General features: G+C 42.5%; 2 protein-coding genes across 2 annotated transcripts; one reads left to right on the forward strand and one right to left on the reverse strand.

Annotated features, from left to right (window-relative positions):
* Positions 1-564: 564 nt before the first annotated feature.
* On the reverse strand, positions 565-11,034 carry USP48 (ubiquitin specific peptidase 48). Its single transcript, XM_053452503.1, has 27 exons — positions 10,762-11,034; positions 9,380-9,500; positions 9,107-9,263; positions 8,883-9,010; positions 8,675-8,799; positions 8,400-8,508; positions 8,190-8,323; positions 8,022-8,104; positions 7,164-7,343; positions 6,029-6,154; positions 5,515-5,664; positions 4,528-4,728; positions 4,289-4,403; positions 3,905-4,035; positions 3,730-3,807; positions 3,480-3,604; positions 3,204-3,326; positions 2,986-3,047; positions 2,786-2,896; positions 2,573-2,706; positions 2,230-2,336; positions 2,041-2,145; positions 1,804-1,959; positions 1,536-1,661; positions 1,400-1,448; positions 1,202-1,228; positions 565-1,073 (listed from the first exon to the last, which is right to left on the reverse strand). Exons 1-27 carry the CDS (start codon positions 10,893-10,895, stop codon positions 1,051-1,053), a joined length of 3,120 nt encoding a protein of 1,039 aa, XP_053308478.1. The 5' UTR covers positions 10,896-11,034; the 3' UTR covers positions 565-1,050.
* Positions 10,897-25,173, forward strand: LDLRAD2 (low density lipoprotein receptor class A domain containing 2). Its single transcript, XM_053451574.1, has 8 exons — positions 10,897-10,959; positions 11,044-11,119; positions 12,188-12,358; positions 20,433-20,618; positions 22,137-22,604; positions 23,039-23,224; positions 23,632-23,787; positions 24,118-25,173. The coding sequence occupies exons 1-8, from the start codon at positions 10,897-10,899 to the stop codon at positions 24,366-24,368; spliced, it is 1,557 nt and encodes a 518-aa protein (XP_053307549.1). The 3' UTR covers positions 24,369-25,173.
* The last annotated feature ends 198 nt before the right edge of the window (positions 25,174-25,371 follow it).

Below are 25,371 nucleotides of genomic sequence, written 5' to 3' on the forward strand. Positions count from 1 at the left end.
AAATGCGCCTTCTCACCGCCTTTATTCGCATGCTACATGAGATAGCAATGCACGAAGCATGTACATTATTGCAAAAACGATAGAACATGTTACAGACCGCAGACAGACATGGCCGCCAAGCGTTACGCATGTAAACGTTCCTCCCGACCGCCAGACGGGAGCCGGGCCGGCCGCGGGATTCTTCTGAAAAGAGTCTTTAATTCCCCCCCGGGCGCGAGACGCAGAGCCGGAAAAGTCCTGCAAACGGGCAACGAGGAATCCATGACCAGCCGCAGCCAATCATCTTCATCTCGATTCCACCCCAAGTTTATTTATTTATTTTTTTTAAACAAGAGTAAAAATACAGAGGAAACAGGAGAAACGGTTCTTGTACTAAAAAGACAAAAACACAGAACAGCTACACGTAGAAAAAACGTTTTAAAGTGATCTGCAGACTAGCGACAGATTCCCCCAAACGCCTCGAGAGCCGCAGCCGTCCTAAACGTGACGCACGGACTAAACGAGAGTGAACGTCTCGGCTCCCACCGGCCGGCTCGGAAAGCAGACTCTGGAAGACGTGTCGTGTCCGGTGCATTTCACAGGCTTTATTCATACCGCGTCTGATCACATAACACACAGAGTGACTGCATAACGCTCACCAGCAGGCCGTGTACCGGCAGCAGCTCGGCGCACCTGCCCACCGCCGCGCAGGACCCGCAGGAACCGGCCAAGTCCACCATTTAAATACGAAAGTCTGTCGTCGGCCGCCTGGAGACCCTCGCTGCGAGACATAAGTCTAAGAATCATAAAACTATTTCCCCTTAATTCTCTATGTAAAAAGTTTTATGGCGGCTGATCCTCAACATGATACACTTTATTTTCTCCTTTATGTACATATAAAAAATCCATTTATCCCGTCGTCTCGCTCGGCAGTCCATCAGTGCAATCTGCTGTAGTCATAAGGCATTTGGAGTGGGAGATGAATCTGGAAGAAAGGCCTCCTGGGAAAGCCGATGTCTTCGGTCTGAACGGAAACACCGCGGTGCTCCGCGCTACGAGCTGAACCCTGCGTCAGTGCCCAAGAAGACCCGTTCCTGGCAAATAAAGAAAACAACTGTGTTAACGAATTCAGGCCATTCTGACAAAAGTCTCGCTTTTACGCAAGAGTTGCTCTAAGTAATATATTCCCGTAAGTCGCCATAGAAACGTGTCAACAACTTACCTTTAAATCCTTCCTCTGGCATACAAACTGGGGAGAGACGAATACACAGATATTAGGAAAATGTCAAAATATACATATTTCAACCATTACCCAAACGGCCAATACGTGCATAATCTCATCCCGATGATTTACTCCAAACAGAACATTATGATTCCTCCCCAGACCGGAACGCTGTTATAAATACCCTGCGTTACTTACCTTGCATCACATCATCTATGGCAGCGTAGTCTGCAATCGGTTCATCTGCCTGCAGACCAAAGGAAAATCCATAAAGGCCGGAGATTTCTTAACAGATAAACTACTCTGTATCTCAGAGTGCCGGACACATTCGTACCTTTAATAAAATCACAGATTCTGGAATGATCCCCAGGTCACCGAGAGTGGCGGAGTCATCACTCAACACCTTCCCCTCAATGGACAAGTTCTGGTCGAACGGAGCCACTGAGAACGCGTGCATGATCTAAAGAAACGACACACGGGACACATCGGCATAGAGCACGCAAAGCTGTCTGTATAGACAGAACGTTCTATAGAAAGCGCGTGTTGTCACATTTATATCCTCTTACCGCCTCCTCGCCAACATTACATTCAGACTGAATTACCTGGATTTTCAAATCCTTTAAGGTCTGGTTGGCAGAGACCAGCAAAGCCTTTTCTCCCCGCACCTTCCTATTCCGCGTGCTGCGCCGGATGCCCTGCTTGTGGTGGGAAACGTGGCCCTGGCTGGACACCTTCTGACGCTTCACTCCTCCGTTTGTCTGCAGAAACAGAATGGGTGTAAGAGTAAAGACCGCGAGGTCCCAAGAGAGCCAGGTACGGGGCAGGTAAAATAATGGCACCTGGTGGAAATCTGGATCAATCTCCCCTTCGGGTCGCGGATCATCTTTTTCATCCTCGGGCTCGGAACTGCTGACATTCAGCTCGGGAGCAGCCTCCTTCATCACCTACGGGACGGGAGCGCACGGGTCAGGCTAAAATCGACAAGTAACAAGCCCCTGATGCATGATATCATGAAAATAAGCGCACACCTTTGTGTTATCCACCACTTTGTGGATGTAGATTGTTGCCTGGGCGTATTCGCGCATGTCCCTCTGCTGCTGACATAGCAGCCCTTCCCGGCAGTCTGGACACATCTCTGAAATGAAGACAAACAGATTAAAGCAGCTTTTAGAAGGAAAACCTGCATTTCCCAGCAATGCCCGTTCCTAACAAACACAGCGGGTGCCTGCGGGCTCCGGCACAGAATTCACACACGTCTGCAGACTTTTAAAGCCCAAGTCGCCTAACAGGAGGATCTTTTTGGATACATGATGGCGAGAGTGCCGAAGGAGGATTTATTTAAATGGCTGTCCCGCGGTACAAAGCACCTACCTGGCTCGGACACATACTGCGCAGCTACAATCCCATCGCCCTCCGTCACAAACGATCTGCTAATCCTTATCGAGTAATCGACGATAAAGAGCTTCCGCATGATTTCCCATTCTTCAGGCCATAAGAGAGCTACACTGTGCCAAAGAAAGGGTAGGACGCATTATTTGGGATGGCGCTTCACGTTGGATGGATTACTCTCGAAAAGAGACTCACAGCCTGGCGTCTTCGTTGGTCATGTTGGAAAACGTGAACATGATGCCCCCGTGCGGACACAGGAGGATGCTGTTACCCAGGGACAACACAGGGCTGCATCTCGTTGGCCTCCTGTCTCAGAAACAAAACATCTAAATTCCTCAAACTGCTTTACACGACACATAAAATACAGCGGCTGCCCCCAAAAACTACTCGCTTACCGTATAAACTTTCGCCACTCTTCCACAAAAAACTGCGAGACGACGTAGAGCTCGGAAATCTCCTGGTAAAAGGACGTTAAAGCGTCGGTGGAATGCACGCGGTGTAGCCTTTCATTATATTTATTTATATTATATTATACGTCTCCCCAGAGCCTTTCACCGAGACAAAAGGCTCCGGCGGGAGAAAACGGCTCAGGATACTCGGAGTCACCAGATACCTGAGGCCAGTTGGCGGCCGACGGCCTGTTCTTGTCCTGGAAGAGGTTGAAAAGGGCTGCTTTCTGCTCGCTTGCCATCATCTTATGGAGGGCTTCATTCTTCTCACCTTCCATTTCTAAAACCTAGGGGGGGGGAACCCAAACAGGCAGATCCATTTCTGTCACAAGAGATACAGAAATCCAGAATTCTCAGGACATTCCCCAAGAATCTTGCTCTGGCGCGTAAAACCCCTGCTTGCAGCGGAGCGCGAAGGACTATTGTATTCTTGGAAATACCTTGCACTGGGAACAGGACTCCTGGTTGTGCCGAAATTCTGGAGCACTAGGGAAGTACACCTTCAGTTTGTACCACGCTTCATCCGTTATCACTTTCCTCTCACTTTCACCAGTGCAGAGCCCACCTAAAAGACGCATTAAATCGGTAAAACAAGCGCAAATCCTCCAAGCGCGCCGGCCGGATGCCACGTACACAGGACATCCAAACCCAACACAGACCAGTGGATACGCAAAGCACAAAACATCTCACCGTGCTCGCAAACGATGTCTTCATTAAAGCCAAGCTCCGGCTCACTTTCTTTCTTTTCTTCAGGCAAATCATCTGAATCTGAAGGAGCGGAAAGCGTAACAATAAAGCACTTTTACAGTACAGAAGCCACAGCGGCAGCCCCAAGCTGCCATCCCTACACACGTGGTGACCTTACCCATCTTCGGCGCGTCTCCATTAACATTCCCATTGCTCGTATCCAGTTCATCATCCTGCTGACCCAGCTGCTCGGACGCCAACTGGCGCCAGCGTCGCAGCGATGCCTTCCCAACCCAAAAGCCTTCATCACTGGAAGTAAAACAAAATCCCGTTATCTGCAGTCGTGGCATTAGAAACGTGGCACCGAGCCATAAGTGATCGCCACCTCGGGCCTACAGCTAAACGCACTTATTGAAAAAGAGAAATTAAAACGTGGCCGCCAGACCCCTATATGATTCAGACACATCCCCCCAAGCATTAACCCCTCCATCATTCAACGACAAATGCAAAACTCTAGACACAGCCACATTAGGAGAACGAATTCATGAATAAGAGTCTCTACCTGCTGGCCGTAACCTTCACCAAGTTACATATGGTTTTATAATCTTCATTTAACTGGTTCTTCAGGCGAAGAAGCCGGCACCGCTCCACCACACAGCTCTTGCACAACGCGTCAGCTGGAACGGGAGACGGACAGATGACACAGGGGCATAAAACAGGCCCCGTCCGCAGACACCCAACTAAGACGGGCCTGTGCCGGGAGATGCCCTTCAGAGAATGGGAAAGATGGGCGACGCTCACCTTTGAGGCGAGGGCCTCCCCCGTATCGCTGGTAAAATATTTCTGCTGCGTACGCAGAGATCCGCTTCATCATGGAAGTCTTGTCAGGGTGTAGCTTGCCGTGTGGGCACAGCCATTTGGAGTTGTCAATGGCTTTGGTCGGTGTGGACTCATCCAGCCATTTCTGGAGCCATTCCAGAGACACAAACTCATAGGCGTCCCCTAAATCAGAGAGGACATCCCGATAAGACGCGCGGCAGGAGAAAACCTCTTCGCAAAAAGGAAGGGAAATATTAGACAGTTCGTTAAAAAACCCTCCAGTGAATGAAACATTTAATTTGCAATAAAACCGATATAATTTAACACATAATCAGCCGTTACTAAATTAGTGTCTGTCGCGGGTTAAGAAGCTCAAATAGAAAACGGCACATAGCAAGAAAATTTGTGTTTTAAATCAGATCAGATAAAAAAAGGCAAATTCTTGCGTTATGTGATAATAGAAAAGCTCAAGTACTCTGTAGACAGCCCCGGCACAAGAATAAATCAGAACATTAGAATGAAAACAATGCCCCCCCCCACCCCAGATAACACACACAGCATGTCGCAGGGCAGAGATATCGTTCACTCTTTCAATAATTCAATCACAAGCTTTAAAATATAAAAACCTCACAGCAAATGAATGGAGAGCAGGCCAGGTGCATGCCGGCCGGAGGAGAGCAGCCGCCGGAGCGAGCGCTGGAATCGTGGCGCGTCCGCCTCCGCCACAAATCTTACGTTATTTTTGAAGCTTAAGGCTGCTGTAGGTTAGGAGCCGGAAAGGAGGCTCTACCATAAGAGACCCCCCGAGGCACACGTACACATGCGTCGGACTGCAGCCTCGCATATAACCGTGACTTCGTGAGATTGAACCCCCAGAACCTCTCATGCTCTAAACCCCAACCCCCAGCACAGCGAGCAAGACATGCAGACGGCCTGACGCTAAAGGCAGTATTAAAATATCTTACAGACCAGCTCCAGCAGGTAACCTCTGGTACAGCTCCTTCACCTCCTCATGCTTGGCTTTCCCTTTGTCTACGCTTTCTCTGCGCATCTCAGACATCTCCACGCACCATTCCTCAAACTTGCAGTTATCCAGTTCCACCAGCTTCTGCAGGAAAGCTGCGAGACGGGCGAGAGAACCAGAGACAGTCAGAGGGTCCGGTTACCCGCGGGAGACAGACTTTTAACCTCCACGTGGTGTTACACAGATCACACATTCGCGAAACGGCAGACATTTCTACGAGCGCCGGGGATTACCCGTATATTAGCCGGTTAGATAAAAGCACGTCTCAATCTGAAAATCCGCTTTCAGCACATCATTAATGTCCGTGACAGCTGAAGGTTGTGTAAGAAATGTTAACGCTCACTGTGATGTCCCCCCAATATTCTAATCAAAGGGTCCATGATTCATTTTGTACCCAAACATGGCAGCCCCAGACATTCCATGCACAGCACACAACCAGAAACCCTCTCAATAGCTTACCTGGCACCTCAAAAGGTACATCCTCTTTCTCATCCGACTTTCGCCGATAAACCAACATGTACGCGTTGCGGGAACAGTGGATGCCTTTGGCACATTTAGGTTTGCGTGCTGGGGCTTTAGACTGCTCTGTGGGTATCAGGGTACAAAGAGCAGTCAATATAAGACGGCATAGCGGTGCTGAGCGAGGCATCAATATTCATCCTCCTCACATCAAGCATTAGCACAGCCTGCGCGGAACTCAGCAGGCCACAGACATGGGATCAGGTGGTGGCCACATGGAGGACGCTAACATTAATCATGCCAAGGAGCCTCACAATTCAAGAAACTCGGAAACCGGTCTCAGATAATTCGGAAACCGGTCTCAGATAAGCAGGGTTTATCCGCATTTATATAACATGCAGCTTGTTTCGGCTTCACACAATTTACAGAAGAAGCCACAAATCGAAATTCTCTTCTCCTTATTTCCCATAGCAGGTATGGGCAGAACCGGCCACCTATAGGTTGCAGCAGCCATGTTATAACGAGCATAGAAATAAATATAAATGTAAACAGTTTATTGGGGGGGGGTAGTGCGCCTCGAGAAATTAGAGGAAAAGCTCCGGTAACGTTCCGTTTCCACGCCATTCCCGGTGCAGCAGGGGGAGACTTGGGGGACCCTTTAGGGAAAGAGAAGGGATTGAAGAACCACAATCTTTAACCGACAACATTCAATGAAGATACGTGGTTCTACCCAACAGCAGCTTTGTGGATTTGACCTGCAGGTCCATCCTCTGCCTCTGCCCAGACATCCGCATTGTAGAGATGGAATGAGCCTTCAGCCCACAGGGAGGTTCCTGACCAACCAAGATGGAGAGTCTGGGAGGGCAGATACAAGCCCCAGGGCACCCCAAATGTTGAAGATACCACTAACACCAGAAGCCTCCCATATCGTTACCTGTATAGGGAGAGCCACCACCTCCCACTGGGAATGACACGGAACGATATTCACCCATCCCGCCAACCGGCGGTTCCTGTGTTATGGGAAAAGCTTGTCTGATAGGCTTCACCATCACACGGAGAGACATGTGCCACATGGGGAAATATTGCTAAATAAAGTTAGATGTTAAAAATTGCACTCACAACTTAAAGGCTTTACCTAGATCCTCCTCAATCCCTAGCTGAAGTTTCTTGCCCTCCATCTTCTCTATCTCTTCGTCGTTGAATTTATACCATTCGCCAGTTTGAGGATCCTTCACATGAGCGATGTAATGGCCAGAGTACGCACTCACTCCTCTGTGTATAAGGACCGCACTCAGGTCGTACACAAACCTTCCGTCTGGGGGAGACATGACACAAAGTAAACCATCTGTTGACCCGACTCCGGCACATTTGCAGCTGTGGTTAGTGCAGGATATATTCTACACGTTGACTCAGATTTATTACAGAAGCTTTCTGTCAGCAAACCAGAGTCTCTTTCTAAACGTGGTCCCTATCTGTTCTCACACAAACACTGTACGAGGTTGGCTTGTGTGTCAAACCTCTGATCTACTTAGAGGACGCAGAGAGAAGACTATACCATCATAACTTTGATGACATCACTTATATGACAGATTTCTGCTATGAGAGTCCTCAGGCACCTCCATATCGTCTTTCATTACATTATCTGACCCTGCTGCGTTCCTGCCTCCCGGGGCTTGTCCGAGTCCCCCTGTTCCAGAGCCCGATCCTCACTATTACTATTCCTACACATAGGTTGTTAGATGGAACCCTAACTTCTGGCACCTTCCTGATACAGAAATACCGTGCTTCCACTTGGTCCCTGAATGAATTTTGCTGAATTGCAAAACTCAGCATTAACTTACTATGAGACGATCAGAAGTATATAAACGTCTGAATCTTTATTATATCGCTCTGGAGATCACTTGCAGCATTTAAAAGTTGTTCTTGGGCCCCTGATATTTAAAACAAACCCATGCAGAGACTAATCTAATCTAAAATAATAAATGGCACCAACCAGTCCCCTCTAAAGATGGGTTCATGTCCAGAGTCTCTGAAAACCCGATGTATGTATTCAGCTTCTTCTTATGACCCGTTTGCCTGTGAAACGCAGATTAAATATTTAGAAAAGATAACTCCATTGGGCAGCAATACGTAATCCTACAGCCGTACGGCAGCAGCTCACCTGTCAAACACAAAACGCATCAGCTGCAGATTGAGCGTCGGCGGCAGATCAAGCAAGCGAATCTTTCTCGTAGCGTTCTGCTTACTCTGGCAGTTCTCGCAGAAATAGCGATTGTCACCCTCCAGCCTTTCTTCCTATCCGGGAAAACAGTCTTAGGGGTTGCTGGGATGAAAATACCTCCCCTCTATCCCGAGTCTGATCACACAGTACCTTGAGGAATTCGGCGATGCAGTCCGTGAGTTGCTTGTGTCCCTGGATATTCAGTTCCAACTCATAAAACTTGGAGACGCACTTAGATTCCCGGCCACAGAGACTGCAGCTGTGATAAGACAAACCACGACATTCAAACCAAACAGTCACTGCTCTACACACACTAGGTTTCTCTATGATCTCTAACCAAACGCATCCCCAGACAGTCACCGAGCATCCTCACTCCCGCACTAACCCTCCACGGGTCACGAGATAAGTACAAACCCATAACTTACACTGTGACATAAGCACACTGTCCACAGAACTGATTCTGAATAATGTTTCTTACATCTGGATTCTGCTGTTTAGACAAAGTGTCCTCCAGCAGAGACATAAACAACTTGGAGAATTCCTGGGCGTCCTGAAAGCAGTAAGTAAACCCAGTTAGCGTCAGACACATGCGTCGATTTGCCCCGTTTGGGCAGAAAATTCAAAGGCAATCACCTGTTGTTGTCCGGTGTCCAGGCCGAGAGCTTTGATGAACCCAGATGGATCGATGTACCGCCTGTTGCTGTTTTGCAGTAAAGCAAACAAGTACTGGAGCTGCTCGCAGACGGACTGGGGCTCGTACTCTGGAGGGAAGATACACGGTCGACCGCATTAAACACAGCGAAGGTACGCAGCATGCGCGTGTCTGCAGCAAAACGGCCCGCAGCCTCCAGACGCACCTTTATCCTCCTGGATGCACTCCTCGGCCTTGGCCACGCTCCGCAAATTCTCGTACAGATACAGAGCTCTGCGGAACTCCATGTTAAGAAACCACACTTGGACAAACGTGTTCACGTAACAAGTGGCCCCCAAATTGGTCAAACCAACAAACGTGTCCTGTTAACGACAGAGCGCGAGACATGTTTCTCATTTCAGGACGCGGCATTGAGTCATCCTGTGCCGAGCAGCGTGCGCGGATAGCTTGGGTACCGTTACTCTCTGAAGGCACCTACCTTCTTCCTCCTCTCGCTGTTTGGGTCATCGATGTTGTGAAAGCTGTTCTCATCAATCTCACCGAGCCAGACGTGCTCACCGAGCCCCACTAAACAGTTTGGATTTCCTTTACAGTTTCTCCTAAAGGACACCAAGAAACAGGATTACCCCCGGGAACCCGCAGGAGAAGCGCGTCCCTGACACGCGCAGCGACACGGGCCAGCGTCCCCAACGCCCCCTACACGGAGAGGCCGGCCAGTTAGTATGTTACCCGCGGCCGGCAATATAAAGCTTTAGGTACCAGAGCAGAAAGACGGGCGCAGGTAAAGTATACGGTCAGGTGAATGCTTATAATCACCGCTGAAACAAGACAGAGCTTTATTTGAGTATTTTCAAGCAGGGGCATTTTACAGAACACGAGGCACTGCTTGTGCTCGGTGGCCGTGGTGGGGAAGCGGCTCAGCTCCAGGAAATATATTCTCTTTTCAACAACTCTGCACGGAGCCATCAGAACTCCTTCTCAACCTGCTCCTTCCCGGCTCCTCAGTTGGCCAGAGATGCGCGACAGCCACACGCGCACGCAAAACGTTCTAATCAAAACTGGCGTGGGGGGGGAATCCAGGACACCAACCACCCCACCTCCCTGCACCCCGCGGAGGCGTTACACCGCCCACCCACCTCCCCGCGCCGGCGTTACACCGCTCCCCACGCCGGCATTACACCGCTCCCCCACCTCCCCGCGCCGGCGTTACACCGCTCCCCCACCTCCCCGCGCCGGCGTTACACCGCTCCCCCACCTCCCCGCGCCGGCGTTACACCGCCCCCCCACCTCCCCGCGCCGGCGTTACACCGCCCCCCCACCTCCCCGCGCCGGCGTTACACCGCTCCCCACCTCCCCGCGCCGGCGTTACACCGCTCCCCACGCCAGCGTTACACCGCTCCCCCACCTCCCCGCGCCGGCGTTACACCGCTCCCCCACCTCCCCGCGCCGGCGTTATAACCACCTCCCCGCGCCGGCGTTACACCGCTCCCCACGTCCCCACGCCGGCGTTACACCGCTCCCTACCTCCCCGCGCCGGCGTTACACCGCTCCCCACCTCCCCGCGCCGGCGTTACACCGCTCCCCACCTCCCCGCGCCGGCGTTACACCGCTGGACGCAGCACAGAGGTGATTAAGTCACTGAGGGATCCTATACAGCATGTAGAGCACAAGACCCCCCAGGACAGGCTTAAAATACTAAATGAAGCCGTGGCTCTGCCCACACGTGATTTTGGTACTTGGAGCAGGTCTAGCGGACGATATCTCCGGCGCTCTCGGCTGCGCCCGCCTTTCTGCTTCGCAGGGCCTGTACTTTTATTCCCTGCAGATAGCAGCCCAATGCTGGGTTCTGAGACTTGGTACCTGCACACGCCCCGGACGCAGGGCTCCAGGCGGACCCGGTAAGCCGTTTCGATGTGCTCCTGCCCCACGTCTTCGGGTCTCACTGTGTCCGCCCACCGCCAGGCAGCTTTCTCCAGCTGGAGTCGCGGCGCCATAATGTCGGGGACCCGGTGTGACAGAAGAAGCCGGAAGCTACAGCGCTTCGAAAACGGGCAGGCGGTACCCTATCGGGAAAGGCCGGGGAGTCTATCGGAAGCTAGGCCGCAAGCTCCTGTCGCTGCTGACGCTTAACTGTCACCGCAGCACGTATTCGTCATGATGTCACGGAAAATCCGGCCAATGAGACGCCAGCGCGGGTTCTATGCAGTCCCGCCCACCCGTGAGTGGAAATCTGTGGCAGTGTTTAGTCGTCTGTCTATCCCGCTGTGCGTGCACTGAGGGGGCAAAGGTACCTGCGCAAACTGGACTCAACGAAGATTACTGACCCCACCGCAGGAAGAACAATACCCCTATAGTTTATACTGAGGGGAGGTTATCTACCCTAATGCTGAGGTAACGGTACCGCAATGATTTACACTGAGGGGAAATTATCTACTCCAACCCTGCGGTAACAGCACACCAATAAATTACACTGAGGGGAGATTATCTACCCCAACTCTGCGGTAATTTTGCCCCCATAATTTACACTGAGGGGAGATTATCTACCCCAGCCCTGAGGTAACAGTACCCCCATAACATACACTGAGGGGAGATTATCTACCCCAACCCTGAGGTAAAATTACCCCGTAACATAAACCGAGGGGAGATTATCTACCCCAACCCTGAGGTAACAGTACCCCCATAACATACACTGAAGGGAGATTATCTACACCAACCCTCAGGTAAAATTACCCCGTAACATAAACCGAGGGGAGATTATCTACCCCAACCCTGAGGTAACAGTACCCCCATAACATACACTGAGGGGACATTATCTACACCAACCCTGAGGTAAAATTACCCCGTAACATAAACCGAGGGGAGATTATCTACCCCAGCCCTGATGCAACAGTACCCCCATAACATACACTGAGGGGAGATTATCTACACCAACCCTCAAGTAAAATTACCCCCGTAACATAAACCGAGGGGAGATTATCTACCCCAACCCTGAGGTAACAGTACCACCATAATTTACAATGAGGGGGGATTATCTACCGCAACCCTGAGGTAACAGTACCCTCATAATTTACATTGAGGGGAGATTATCTGTCCCAACCCTGCGGTAACAGTACCCCCATTACATACACTGAGGGGGGATTATCTACCCCAACCCTGAGGTAAAAGTACCCTCATAATTTACATTGAGGGGAGATTATCTATCCCAACCCTGCGGTAACAGTACCCCCATTACATACACTGAGGGGGGATTATCTACCCCAAACCTTGAGGTGTTAATCCTTTTCAGTGACCCATAATGGTGTGAATAGGACTCCTGGCCCCCGAGGGCTGCTCACCCCAGGGAGCCTGCAGGGGCTTTTCACAGGTGTTAACCATTTGGTGACCTCCGGCAACATGGCCCCAGCTCAGCAGAAGGGAGATGCGGAGCGTGCGAGAATCCGCCGCGCGTTTCAGAGCGGTAAGCAAAACGCTTCTGGGGCAAATTATGAAAAGTCTTGTCTCCATGGCAACCAATGAAATCGACGGTAAAACTTTGCACCAGAATCACTTCTATGTTGAATGTATATTGTAACCGTAGTGTATGTGTCGCAGGAAGGGCAGCGCACGGAGCTCAGGGGGCTTCTACACTTCAGGTTGCACCAGTGGCCTTCCGTTATATTATGCGTTTATTTTATGTGAATTTATAAGGTGATATTCAGTGGCCTTCCGTTATATTATGTGTTTATTTTATGTGAATTTATAAGGTGATATTCAGTGGCCTTCCATTATATTATGTGTTTATTTTATGTGAATTTATAAGATGATATTCAGTGGCCTTCCATTATATTATGCGTTTATTTTATGTGAATTTATAAGGTGATATTCAGTGGCCTTCCATTATATTATGTGTTTATTTTATGTGAATTTATAAGGTGATATTCAGTGGTCTTCCATTATATTATGCGTTTATTTTATGTGAATTTATAAGATGATATTCAGTGGCCTTCCGTTATATTATGTGTTTATTTTATGTGAATTTATAAGGTGATATTCAGTGGCCTTCCATTATATTATGCGTTTATTTTATGTGAATTTATAAGGTGATATTCAGTGGTCTTCCATTATATTATGCGTTTATTTTATGTGAATTTATAAGATGATATTCAGTGGCCTTCCGTTATATTATGTGTTTATTTTATGTGAATTTATAAGATGGATATTCAGTGGCCTTCCGTTATATTATGTGTTTATTTCATGTGAATTTATAAGGTGGATATTCAATGGCCTTCCATTATATTATGCGTTTATTTTATGTGAATTTATAAGGTGATATTCAGTGGTCTTCCATTATATTATGCGTTTATTTTATGTGAATTTATAAGGTGGATATTCAGTGATCTTCCATTATATTATGTGTTTATTTTATGTGAATTTATAAGGTGATATTCAGTGGCCTTCCATTATATTATGTGTTTATTTTATGTGAATTTATAAGATGGATATTCAGTGGCCTTCCATTATATTATGCGTTTATTTTATGTGAATTTATAAGATGGATATTCAGTGGTCTTCCATTATATTATGCGTTTATTTTATGTGAATTTATAAGATGGATATTCAGTGGTCTTCCATTATATTATGTGTTTATTTTATGTGAATTTATAAGATGGATATTCAGTGGTCTTCTATTATATTATGTGTTTATTTCATGTGAATTTATAAGGTGGATATTCAATGGCCTTCCATTATATTATGTGTTTATTTTATGTGAATTTATAAGATGGATATTCAGTGGTCTTCCGTTATATTATGTTTTTATTTTATGTGAATTTATAAGATGATATTCAGTGGCCTTCCATTATGTTTATTTTATGTGAATTTATAAGATGGATATTCAGTGGTCTTCCATTATATTATGTGTTTATTTCATGTGAATTTATAAGGTGATATTCAGTGGTCTTCCATTATATTATGTTTATTTTATGTGAATTTATAAGGTGATATTCAGTGGCCTTCCGTTATATTATGTGTTTATTTTATGTGAATTTATAAGATGATATTCAATGGCCTTCCATTATATTATGTTTATTTTATGTGAATTTATAAAGGTGGATATTCTGTGGTCTTCCATTATATTATGCGTTTATTTTATGTGAATTTATAAGGTGATATTCAGTGGTCTTCCGTTATATTATGTGTTTATTTTATGTGAATTTATAAGGTGATATTCAGTGGCCTTCCATTATATTATGTGTTTATTTTATGTGAATTTATAAGATGATATTCAGTGGCCTTCCATTATATTATGCGTTTATTTTATGTGAATTTATAAGATGATATTCAGTGGTCTTCCATTATATTATGCGTTTATTTTATGTGAATTTATAAGATGATATTCAGTGGTCTTCCATTATATTATGCGTTTATTTTATGTGAATTTATAAGATGATATTCAATGGCCTTCCATTATATTATGTGTTTATTTCATGTGAATTTATAAGGTGATATTCTGTGGTCTTCTGTTATATTATGTGTTTATTTTATGTGAATTTATAAGGTGATATTCAGTGGTCTTCCATTATATTATGCGTTTATTTTATGTGAATTTATAAGATGATATTCAGTGGCCTTCCATTATATTATGTGTTTATTTTATGTGAATTTATAAGGTGGATATTCAGTGGCCTTCCATTATATTATGCGTTTATTTTATGTGAATTTATAAGGTGATATTCAGTGGCCTTCCATTATATTATGCGTTTATTTTATGTTAATTTATAAGGTGATATTTAGTGGTCTTCCATTATATTATGCGTTTATTTTATGTGAATTTATAAGATGGATATTCAGTGGTCTTCCATTATATTATGCGTTTATTTTATGTGAATTTATAAGGTGGATATTCAGTGGTCTTCCATTATATTATGTGTTTATTTTATGTGAATTTATAAGATGATATTCAGTGGTCTTCCATTATATTATGTGTTTATTTTATGTGAATTTATAAGGTGATATTCAGTGGCCTTCCATTATATAATGCGTTTATTTTATGTGAATTTATAAGGTGGATATTCAGTGGCCTTCCATTATATTATGTGTTTATATTATGTGAATTTATAAGGTGGATATTCAGTGATCTTCCATTATATTATGTGTTTATTTTATGTGAATTTATAAGATGGATATTCAGTGGCCTTCCATTAGATTATGTGTTTATTTCATGTGAATTTATAAGATGATATTCAGTGGTCTTCCATTATATTATGCGTTTATTTTATGTGAATTTATAAGATGATATTCAGTGGTCTTCCATTATATTATGTTTATTTTATGTGAATTTATAAGATGATATTCAGTGGCCTTCCGTTATATTATGTTTATTTTATGTGAATTTATAAGATGATATTCAGTGGTCTTCCGTTATATTATGTGTTTATTTTATGTGAATTTATAAGGTGATATTCAGTGGTCTTCCATTATATTATGTGTTTATTTTATGTGAATTTATAAGATGATATTCAGTGGCCTTCCATTATATTATGCGTTTATTTTATGTGAATTTATAAGATGGATATTCAGTGGTCTTCCATTATATTATGTGTTTATTTTATGTGAATTTATAAGATGATATTCAGTGGCCTTCCATTATATTATGTGTTTATTTTATGTGAATTTATAAGGTGATATTTAGTGGTCTTCCATTATATTATGTGTTTATTTCATGTGAATTTATAAGGTGGATATTCAGTGGTCTTCCATTATATTATGTGTTTATTTTATGTGAATTTATAAGATGGATATTCAGTGGTCTTCCATTATATTATGTTTATTTTATGTGAATTTATAAGATGGATATTCAGTGGTCTTCCATTATATTATGTGTTTATTTTATGTGAATTTATAAGATGGATATTCAGTGGTCTTCCATTATATTATGTGTTTATTTTATGTGAATTTATAAGATGGATATTCAGTGGTCTTCCATTATATTATGTTTATTTTATGTGAATTTATAAGATGGATATTCAGTGGTCTTCCATTATATTATGTGTTTATTTTATGTGAATTTATAAGATGGATATTCAGTGATCTTCCATTATATTATGTGTTTATTTTATGTGAATTTATAAGATGATATTCAGTGGCCTTCCGTTATATTATGTGTTTATTTTATGTGAATTTATAAGATGATATTCAGTGGCCTTCCATTATATTATGCGTTTATTTTATGTGAATTTATAAGGTGGATATTCAGTGGCCTTCCATTATATTATGTGTTTATTTTATGTGAATTTATAAGATGATATTCAGTGGCCTTCCATTATATTATGTGTTTATTTTATGTGAATTTATAAGATGATATTCAGTGGTCTTCCATTATATTATGTGTTTATTTTATGTGAATTTATAAGATGATATTCAATGGCCTTCCGTTATATTATGTGTTTATTTTATGTGAATTTATAAGATGACATTCAGTGGTCTTCCATTATATTATGTGTTTATTTTATGTGAATTTATAAGATGATATTCAGTGGCCTTCCATTATATTATGCGTTTATTTTATGTGAATTTATAAGGTGATATTCAGTGGCCTTCCATTATATTATGCGTTTATTTTATGTGAATTTATATGGTGGATATTCAGTGGCCTTCCGTTATATTATGTGTTTATTTTATGTGAATTTATAAGGTGGATATTCAGTGGCCTTCCATTATATTATGTGTTTATTTTATGTGAATTTATAAGATGATATTCAGTGGTCTTCCATTATATTATGTGTTTATTTTATGTGAATTTATAAGGTGGATATTCAGTGGTCTTCCGTTATATTATGTGTTTATTTTATGTGAATTTATAAGATGATATTCAGTGGTCTTCCGTTATATTATGTGTTTATTTTATGTGAATTTATAAGGTGATATTCAGTGGCCTTCCATTATATTATGTGTTTATTTTATGTGAATTTATAAGATGATATTCAGTGGCCTTCCTTTATATTATGCGTTTATTTTATGTGAATTTATAAGATGATATTCAGTGGCCTTCCATTATATTATGTGTTTATTTTATGTGAATTTATAAGATGATATTCAGTGGCCTTCCGTTATATTATGTGTTTATTTCATGTGAATTTATAAGGTGATATTCAGTGGCCTTCCATTATATTATGTGTTTATTTTATGTGAATTTATAAGATGATATTCCGTGGTCTTCCATTATATTATGCGTTTATTTTATGTGAATTTATAAGGTGGATATTCAATGGCCTTCCGTTATATTATGTGTTTATTTTATGTGAATTTATAAGATGATATTCAGTGGTCTTCCGTTATATTATGTGTTTATTTTATGTGAATTTATAAGATGGATATTCAGTGGTCTTCCATTATATTATGTTTATTTTATGTGAATTTATAAGGTGATATTCAGTGGTCTTCCGTTATATTATGTGTTTATTTTATGTGAATTTATAAGGTGATATTCAGTGGTCTTCCGTTATATTATGCGTTTATTTTATGTGAATTTATAAGATGATATTCAGTGGCCTTCCATTATATTATGCGTTTATTTTATGTGAATTTATAAGGTGATATTCAGTGGTCTTCCATTATATTATGCGTTTATTTTATGTGAATTTATAAGGTGATATTCAGTGGTCTTCCGTTATATTATGTGTTTATTTTATGTGAATTTATAAGGTGATATTCAGTGGTCTTCCATTATATTATGTGTTTATTTTATGTGAATTTATAAGGTGGATATTCAGTGGCCTTCCATTATATTATGTGTTTATTTTATGTGAATTTATAAGGTGATATTCAGTGGCCTTCCATTATATTATGTGTTTATTTTATGTGAATTTATAAGGTGATATTCAGTGGTCTTCCATTATATTATGTTTATTTTATGTGAATTTATAAGATGGATATTCAGTGGCCTTCCATTATGTTTATTTTATGTGAATTTATAAGATGGATATTCAGTGGCCTTCCGTTATATTATGTGTTTATTTTATGTGAATTTATAAGGTGGATATTCAGTGGCCTTCCATTATATTATGTGTTTATATTATGTGAATTTATAAGGTGGATATTCAGTGATCTTCCATTATATTATGCGTTTATTTTATGTGAATTTATAAGATGATATTCAGTGGTCTTCCATTATATTATGTGTTTATTTTATGTGAATTTATAAGGTGATATTCAGTGGCCTTCCATTATATTATGTGTTTATTTTATGTGAATTTATAAGGTGATATTCAGTGATCTTCCGTTATATTATGTGTTTATTTTATGTGAATTTATAAGATGGATATTCAGTGGTCTTCCATTATATTATGTGTTTATTTTATGTGAATTTATAAGGTGATATTCAGTGGCCTTCCATTATATTATGCGTTTATTTTATGTGAATTTATAAGATGATATTCAGTGGCCTTCCGTTATATTATGCGTTTATTTTATGTGAATTTATAAGATGATATTCAGTGGCCTTCCGTTATATTATGTGTTTATTTTATGTGAATTTATAAGGTGATATTCAGTGGCCTTCCATTATATTATGTGTTTATTTTATGTGAATTTATAAGGTGATATTCAGTGGCCTTCCATTATATTATGCGTTTATTTTATGTGAATTTATAAGATGGATATTCAGTGGCCTTCCATTATATTATGTGTTTATTTTATGTGAATTTATAAGGTGATATTCAGTGATCTTCCGTTATATTATGTGTTTATTTTATGTGAATTTATAAGATGGATATTCTGTGGTCTTCCATTATATTATGTGTTTATTTTATGTGAATTTATAAGGTGATATTTAGTGGTCTTCCATTATATTATGCGTTTATTTTATGTGAATTTATAAGGTGATATTCAGTGGTCTTCCATTATATTATGCGTTTATTTTATGTGAATTTATAAGATGATATTCAGTGGCCTTCCATTATATTATGCGTTTATTTTATGTGAATTTATAAGATGGATATTCAGTGGCCTTCCATTATATTATGTGTTTATTTTATGTGAATTTATAAGATGGATATTCAGTGGTCTTCCATTATATTATGTGTTTATTTTATGTGAATTTATAAGGTGATATTCAGTGATCTTCCGTTATATTATGTGTTTATTTTATGTGAATTTATAAGATGATATTCAGTGGCCTTCCGTTATATTATGTGTTTATTTTATGTGAATTTATAAGATGGATATTCAGTGGTCTTCCATTATATTATGCGTTTATTTTATGTGAATTTATAAGATGATATTCAGTGGCCTTCCATTATATTATGCGTTTATTTTATGTGAATTTATAAGATGGATATTCAGTGGCCTTCCGTTATATTATGTGTTTATTTTATGTGAATTTATAAGATGATATTCAGTGGCCTTCCGTTATATTATGTGTTTATTTTATGTGAATTTATAAGGTGATATTCAGTGGCCTTCCATTATATTATGCGTTTATTTTATGTGAATTTATAAGATGGATATTCAGTGGCCTTCCATTATATTATGTGTTTATTTTATGTGAATTTATAAGGTGATATTCAGTGGCCTTCCGTTATATTATATGTTTATTTTATGTGAATTTATAAGATGGATATTCAGTGGCCTTCCATTATATTATGTGTTTATTTTATGTGAATTTATAAGATGATATTCAGTGGTCTTCCATTATATTATGTGTTTATTTTATGTGAATTTATAAGGTGATATTCAGTGGCCTTCCATTATATTATGTGTTTATTTTATGTGAATTTATAAGGTGATATTCAGTGGCCTTCCATTATATTATGTGTTTATTTTATGTGAATTTATAAGGTGATATTCAGTGGCCTTCCATTATATTATGTGTTTATTTTATGTGAATTTATAAGATGATATTCAGTGGCCTTCCATTATATTATGTTTATTTTATGTGAATTTATAAGGTGATATTCAGTGGCCTTCCGTTATATTATGTGTTTATTTTATGTGAATTTATAAGATGATATTCAGTGGCCTTCCATTATATTATGTGTTTATTTTATGTGAATTTATAAGGTGATATTCAGTGGTCTTCCATTATATTATGTTTATTTTATGTGAATTTATAAGGTGATATTCAGTGGCCTTCCATGCTATGAAATAGTGTAACGAAGGCAGACATCCGCTCTGCGTTGCGCATGTACGTGCTTCCGTATCACTTTTGCTGCCTGAGAGTTATGAATAGACACATTTTATTAAGGGCAGAACTTTTAAAGCTGGTTGCAGTGCTGAAGCTACAGTAGAGGCCGTCCACCAGTCATGAGACACGGCACTGCCACCTGCGTGTCCGTAATGCCCAGTAGGATGGAAAAGTGTTTATTACCCCCTCCTCTCCATCCCTCCATTAAACTCCCATCGTTTCCATGGCTACATGGAATCACAATTCCAGACCATAAAAGGGGGTTAGACAATGCTTAAGGGTCCGCCGCACTCACAAAGAGAAAAGCTTTGTGAATAACAATCCAGCGCTGGTGTCCTCAGCGATCACCCTGGTTGTAACCGTGGGGCAGATACTTGCCCCGGACCACAGCTGTTGCATGCTTCGAGAGCGCTCTCCGCACCCTTCGCTTCGGAGTCTCTGACGCTTAAGAGGAATGTGAAGATGGCTCCCGACAACACGAAGACTTTACAGCTGCTGTCACAATTATTTGTTCTGCTGAGTTTTATGATGCAAGTGGCGTCCCCCATAGGAACAGGTAGGTAACGGGGCAGATAGACGTTCTTCCAGTCGCCTGTTACTGCGCCGCAGGGGACATCTGTTCCTTCACGTTAAAAGAAAAAATATTCTTGAAATGTTACTGTGCGTTGTGTCGAATGTATAGCACTTTTTTGGGTGTTTTTATTGTGTTTCTGTGTTACTAGATCTGGAAGTTTACTCTGTAATGCAGCAGCTTCGCTCTTTAGATCTCCATAAACGCTTTTGCTGTTTAGTTTTCTTGTTGCCGTTTTGAGGTAAATAGGGATAGTTGGTTATAGGAGACGTTCGTGCTCCACGGATACGGTCACACACCACCGCGGTGCGGCGGATCGCAGAGGGACCTCTCCCAGGTTGGTTCCCAGTATGTGGAAGCAGATGATATCAGTCGTGTTTCAGAGACATAGGGATTGAGAAATGCTGCTCCACATGATGCGTGTCCCAGGCAAGATCAGGTTTAAATATGGCGGCAGTATGTTTGTACATACGCGGATTGCCTGTACCGCGCAGGGTGTCTCATCTTTGAATATTCAGATAAATCATTGCCCAACTGTCCCGGAGCCCACACCACCCGCAGATCAGCTCTTTGCAGCGCGGCCCATAGATAGCGGAGTTTGGCTCGCTTGTTTGGGCGCGCTCGCCTCGGGCCCTGGTAGGGCGTACAGCGGAACCCACGTGTTTCTTTGTGAATCACCTTTACAATAAACGATCTCGATTCATCGTTGGTATAAGCCAGGTCTGGGTCTTTGCGATACGGCAGCGTGTGTGAGGGCAGATAAGGCCTTTTACGAGGTCATATCTCCATCGTAACCACATTGAATACGATCTCCAGTCATTGATTCGCCACGTTTTGTCACATTGGTTTGTTACAGCGCAGCAAAGTGTGATTTTTACAGGAATAACAGTTATTAGGAATAATAGTCGTCTCTGATTCTCTCCTCGACTTTTGTTTTCTTATCTTTTCTTTGTCATGACGTCACTTTGTTGGTTCGAGGTGAGATTGAACTACCCCCAATTCTCACAGCATGCGCAGATTCCAGGAGGCATCTCCCGTGGACACCAAGGCAGTAAATGTTTGATGGCGGTAAATCAAGTTACCGTGGTGATGTGCTCTGCCAAAACTGGGGGTGCCTTTTATTTTCTCCACGACCGTTAGGTCTTCAATCCAAAAAATAAACCTGTAGGGTGCTGGAAATAAACGTTTCCATTTCTCTCTCCTTATCCTGTGACGGACACACACTATGGATTCATTTACAAACTGCACACACCACAGGACGCTTTTTGGTTTCCCCTCTCTCTCCTTTCAGTATGTATAATTATATATATATATAATTTCCGCTCCAGCCGCGCATGCACCGCTTGTAGGTTTGGACATTTGAATTCCTCGTGGGGAGTCGTTCACGTTTGAAGCGTTTGTGTAACTGTCCTTATCTTAGTTTTCACTTGATGTTGCGTTCTTTACTCTTTCTATTATATATTGTCTTTTATATCATGTGGTTTATTTGTTTGACTCACACAGTGAACCTGGTAGACTTTTGTGGCCAAACAATTAAAGGAGACGGAATGATTGTAAATTCACACGGGGAGTCCAGGAAATACTATTTTGTCACCATGGGCACGGACTGCCGACTGACCATGCAAGCTTCTGCATCGAAGGACAAAGTTCAGTTCCAGTTCCGTTTCTTCTTGGTCTACAGCCTGCTGCGCATGTCAAATAGTCCCACACCTGGACCAGGGGCAAACGGTGCACAACATGCTGACACCACCAAGGGCCCGGGAACGGTCCATGACCCCTGCAATGCCGGCTCCTACGTCCAGTTTTATGATGGCAAGGACCTGAGTTCAGAACCTTTAGGGACTCCTCTTTGCGGAAAGACAATCCCCCGGCCGGTTCTGTCCACTGGCAATTATCTGACGTTACGCCTGGTCACCAGAGGCCAGCAACCCAGAGTGGATTTTGTTGGTGATTTCACTTCTTTCAGAATAGGTAAGTGCAAACAAGTTTGAAAAGGTACGTTTTGTCAGATCTCCGACATGATTTGTGATTTATTCGTGCAAACTGTCCAGACCTACTGTTTCCTCTTATAGCGGATGATTTGAGTACTTTTGATATAATACGAATATTTGGATCATCGCTAGATTTAGTACTTACTGAACCATTACTATGTTTGACAATCTATATGATTGCTTTTCATCTTCTTAGACATTTTAATCCTGTGCAGCCACTGACTAAAATAAAATGTATTTAGCTGTTAATAAAATGCTGTTCCTGCCACTCACCTGGGGCTATTCTAAGGTTTACATTCTCGGTTGTGCTGATGCTGTGCATTTTTTAACTTTTTAGCAAAAAAAGAAGTATTCTAGAAAGGAGCAAACCCGTTCTGTGACTTATTTGGTGTAACGTATTGTTTTAATCTTCAGGTCTGAACGTCTCTGAATGCAGCTCAGAGCCATACTTCCACTGTCAGAATGGTAAATGCATCCCCTCCAGCTTGGTGTGCGACTCCAAGAACATAGATAATTGTGGTGATGGGAGTGATCAGTCCGGCAGGCCCCCTGCGAACTGCATGCCCTTATCTGCTGACGGAAGAGCAGGGAAGAGCAGAGGTATGCCAGGCGGAGATGTCACGTCCGATAGAGGCTTTACTTCCCTGTTCTGCAGGCCATACGACAGGCATGGTGTATGCAAGCCGGCTACATGCGTGTTTTACAAGGGTTCTATAGATTTGATGGAGGGGTTGGTTTGGAGGTTTTTTTTTAGTGGCTTACCTGAGCTGAAAGGAGATAGCTTGACTAGATTAACAATACTTAACTCTATCTTTTGGAATGAGGTTCTCCAAGTTAATCAGTCTTCAGAGCTTGTTTTTTGGCAATCGGTGTGGGAGCAGCTTGAGAGGTGTATGGGGGCCGTGATGTGGATGTAATTAATTACTAAATGAACAGGACATCTTCATGTTTTCTCGAAATAAAACAAAACAACGTATCAACATTAATGGGTTTTTTTCCTTGGTTAGGTTTGATGGGGACCGGAATTCCCGGAGAAATATTAAGCACCCAAACTGCAACTTCAGCGCTGCTAGAGGCAGCATCATTAAACCAGAGCTGTGGGGGTGCAGGGAAGCACAAGCCGCATGGTGCGGACAGCGGCCACCATCACGGACCGACTGCAGGTAAATAGACTACCTTCTATCTGTCTGCTTGCTTATAATCCAGCAAAGTCAGAAGAAGACATAAGACATAGATTGACATGTTTTAAATGATGTTCCAAAAAGATCTGCGTTCTTAGGAGAGTTAGTGTCACTGTAACACCTGTAAGGCATGGGAGTACCGCTTGTGTTAGCTAAACATTGCATGATTGATGTAGCTGGATGACACAGCTTGTCACTTCCTAACATTACAGACCTTCGCCTCCACAATGTTTCTGACAGTTTGAGTCCCAGGCAAGGGGCTGATAACACTGCCTTACTCCGTTGCATGATGCCTTTATTTTGTCCTGCCAGACAGAAGGTCATACACCTCACTCCTCTACCTGTACGTTATTCTGGGGCTCGTGGTAGGAGTGGCCATCCTGTTTTGGTGCTGCTGGTCACCAGGTTGGTTCATCTGGAGAAGCAGTGTTTGTAGGTTCCTTCCATGCTGCAACTCATTCTGCGCCGCCTGCCACCTCTGCATGCGTAGCTGTGTTTTGAAGGACAAGACCCGTCCGGGCAAGGTGACCCCCCAGGACACAACGGCTATGGTGCCTGTCTGATGTTACTATCCATGCATCCTATGAGTCCGGTCCTCAATGCATAGGCGCAAGAAGGTCCCCGAATAGGATTCCTCACACATCAGCGTGACGCTGCCAAAAAGCGTGCGGAGAACGACGACATACCTGACCTGCTCGTTGTGTGAAATTAGATTTGCTTTTCAGGTTGGGTATTAAGTTCTACCTCACTGGCAAGACTCTTCAAGGAGTTGCTTACCCACCAAGTGCAAAGACTTGAAGGTGTCACTAATCCGTTTAGACTTTTCATGCTGTGATGCTTCCAGCCAGCTCTCCTTTATATTTATTTTGCCGTTCTGCACAATTGCTTTGTTAAATACTGCCATTCATAAAACAATCATGCAAATCACGTACATACGCTGCAAAAAAAGCTTGTTCTTTCATTCTTTTGCAAGATTAAAGTTTGCAAACTTAACACAACAGAGACGGCGATCGACATGTTCCAAGATCAGGTTTATTGGTTAGTTATAAAAGCTTGATGCACTGAGGTAATACGATGCTTTTGGAAGTAACAAAAAAGACAACATTTGGTGCTCAGACGTTCTGCAAGGCCTGTGATTTTAGTGTCAGTGTAAAACAAACCATTAACGTGAACAAGCGTTTGCGCATCTACGAAAAGGCAAGAAATAGGCAAGAGTTCTTCCTTGTGAAGAATCTAAAGTAGCACCATCGTGGTGTGACAGCGAGAGAAGGGGCAGCAGAATGTAATCTGACGTACGCTGCTGGCCCGTCTCTGCTGGACGTAACACTGGATTATCATACGCCGCGACGCGGATCCTAAACAGACGCCTACTGCAAACAAAGGCCTGCAGTCCAACGACGAACGCCTTACAATGACGGCTGCGGCCACTTTATACTTAGTATGGATCTCAAGCTGTTGCCTGCATGTATCATTTTACATTAAAACAAATACCGTTTCCAATTGTGTTACGTTCCCATGAGCCATGTGTTATTGTCATTCCGTGCGCTGCGTGTATTCTGTGTATTT

The sequence above is a fragment of the Spea bombifrons genome, chromosome 12 (genome assembly GCF_027358695.1).
Source record: "Spea bombifrons isolate aSpeBom1 chromosome 12, aSpeBom1.2.pri, whole genome shotgun sequence".
Lineage (NCBI taxonomy): Eukaryota > Metazoa > Chordata > Amphibia > Anura > Pelobatidae > Spea > Spea bombifrons.

What these genes read in the sequence shown, in the direction of transcription:
- LDLRAD2 (XM_053451574.1), top strand. Translation starts at nt 10,897, where the DNA reads ATGTCGGGGACCCGGTGTGACAGAAGAAGCCGGAAGCTACAGCGCTTC. An exon ending in CTATGCAGTCCCGCCCACCC is followed by an intron (nt 11,120 to 12,187) that starts GTGAGTGGAAAT and finishes AATCCTTTTCAG; the next exon opens with TGACCCATAATGGTGTGAAT. An exon ending in AAGAGCAGGGAAGAGCAGAG is followed by an intron (nt 23,225 to 23,631) that starts GTATGCCAGGCG and finishes TTCCTTGGTTAG; the next exon opens with GTTTGATGGGGACCGGAATT.
- USP48 (XM_053452503.1), bottom strand. Translation starts at nt 10,895, where the DNA reads ATGGCGCCGCGACTCCAGCTGGAGAAAGCTGCCTGGCGGTGGGCGGAC. An exon ending in GCATCGCCGAATTCCTCAAG is followed by an intron (nt 8,324 to 8,399) that starts GTACTGTGTGAT and finishes TTTCCCGGATAG; the next exon opens with GAAGAAAGGCTGGAGGGTGA. An exon ending in ACCAACGAAGACGCCAGGCT is followed by an intron (nt 2,707 to 2,785) that starts GTGAGTCTCTTT and finishes TCTTTGGCACAG; the next exon opens with TGTAGCTCTCTTATGGCCTG.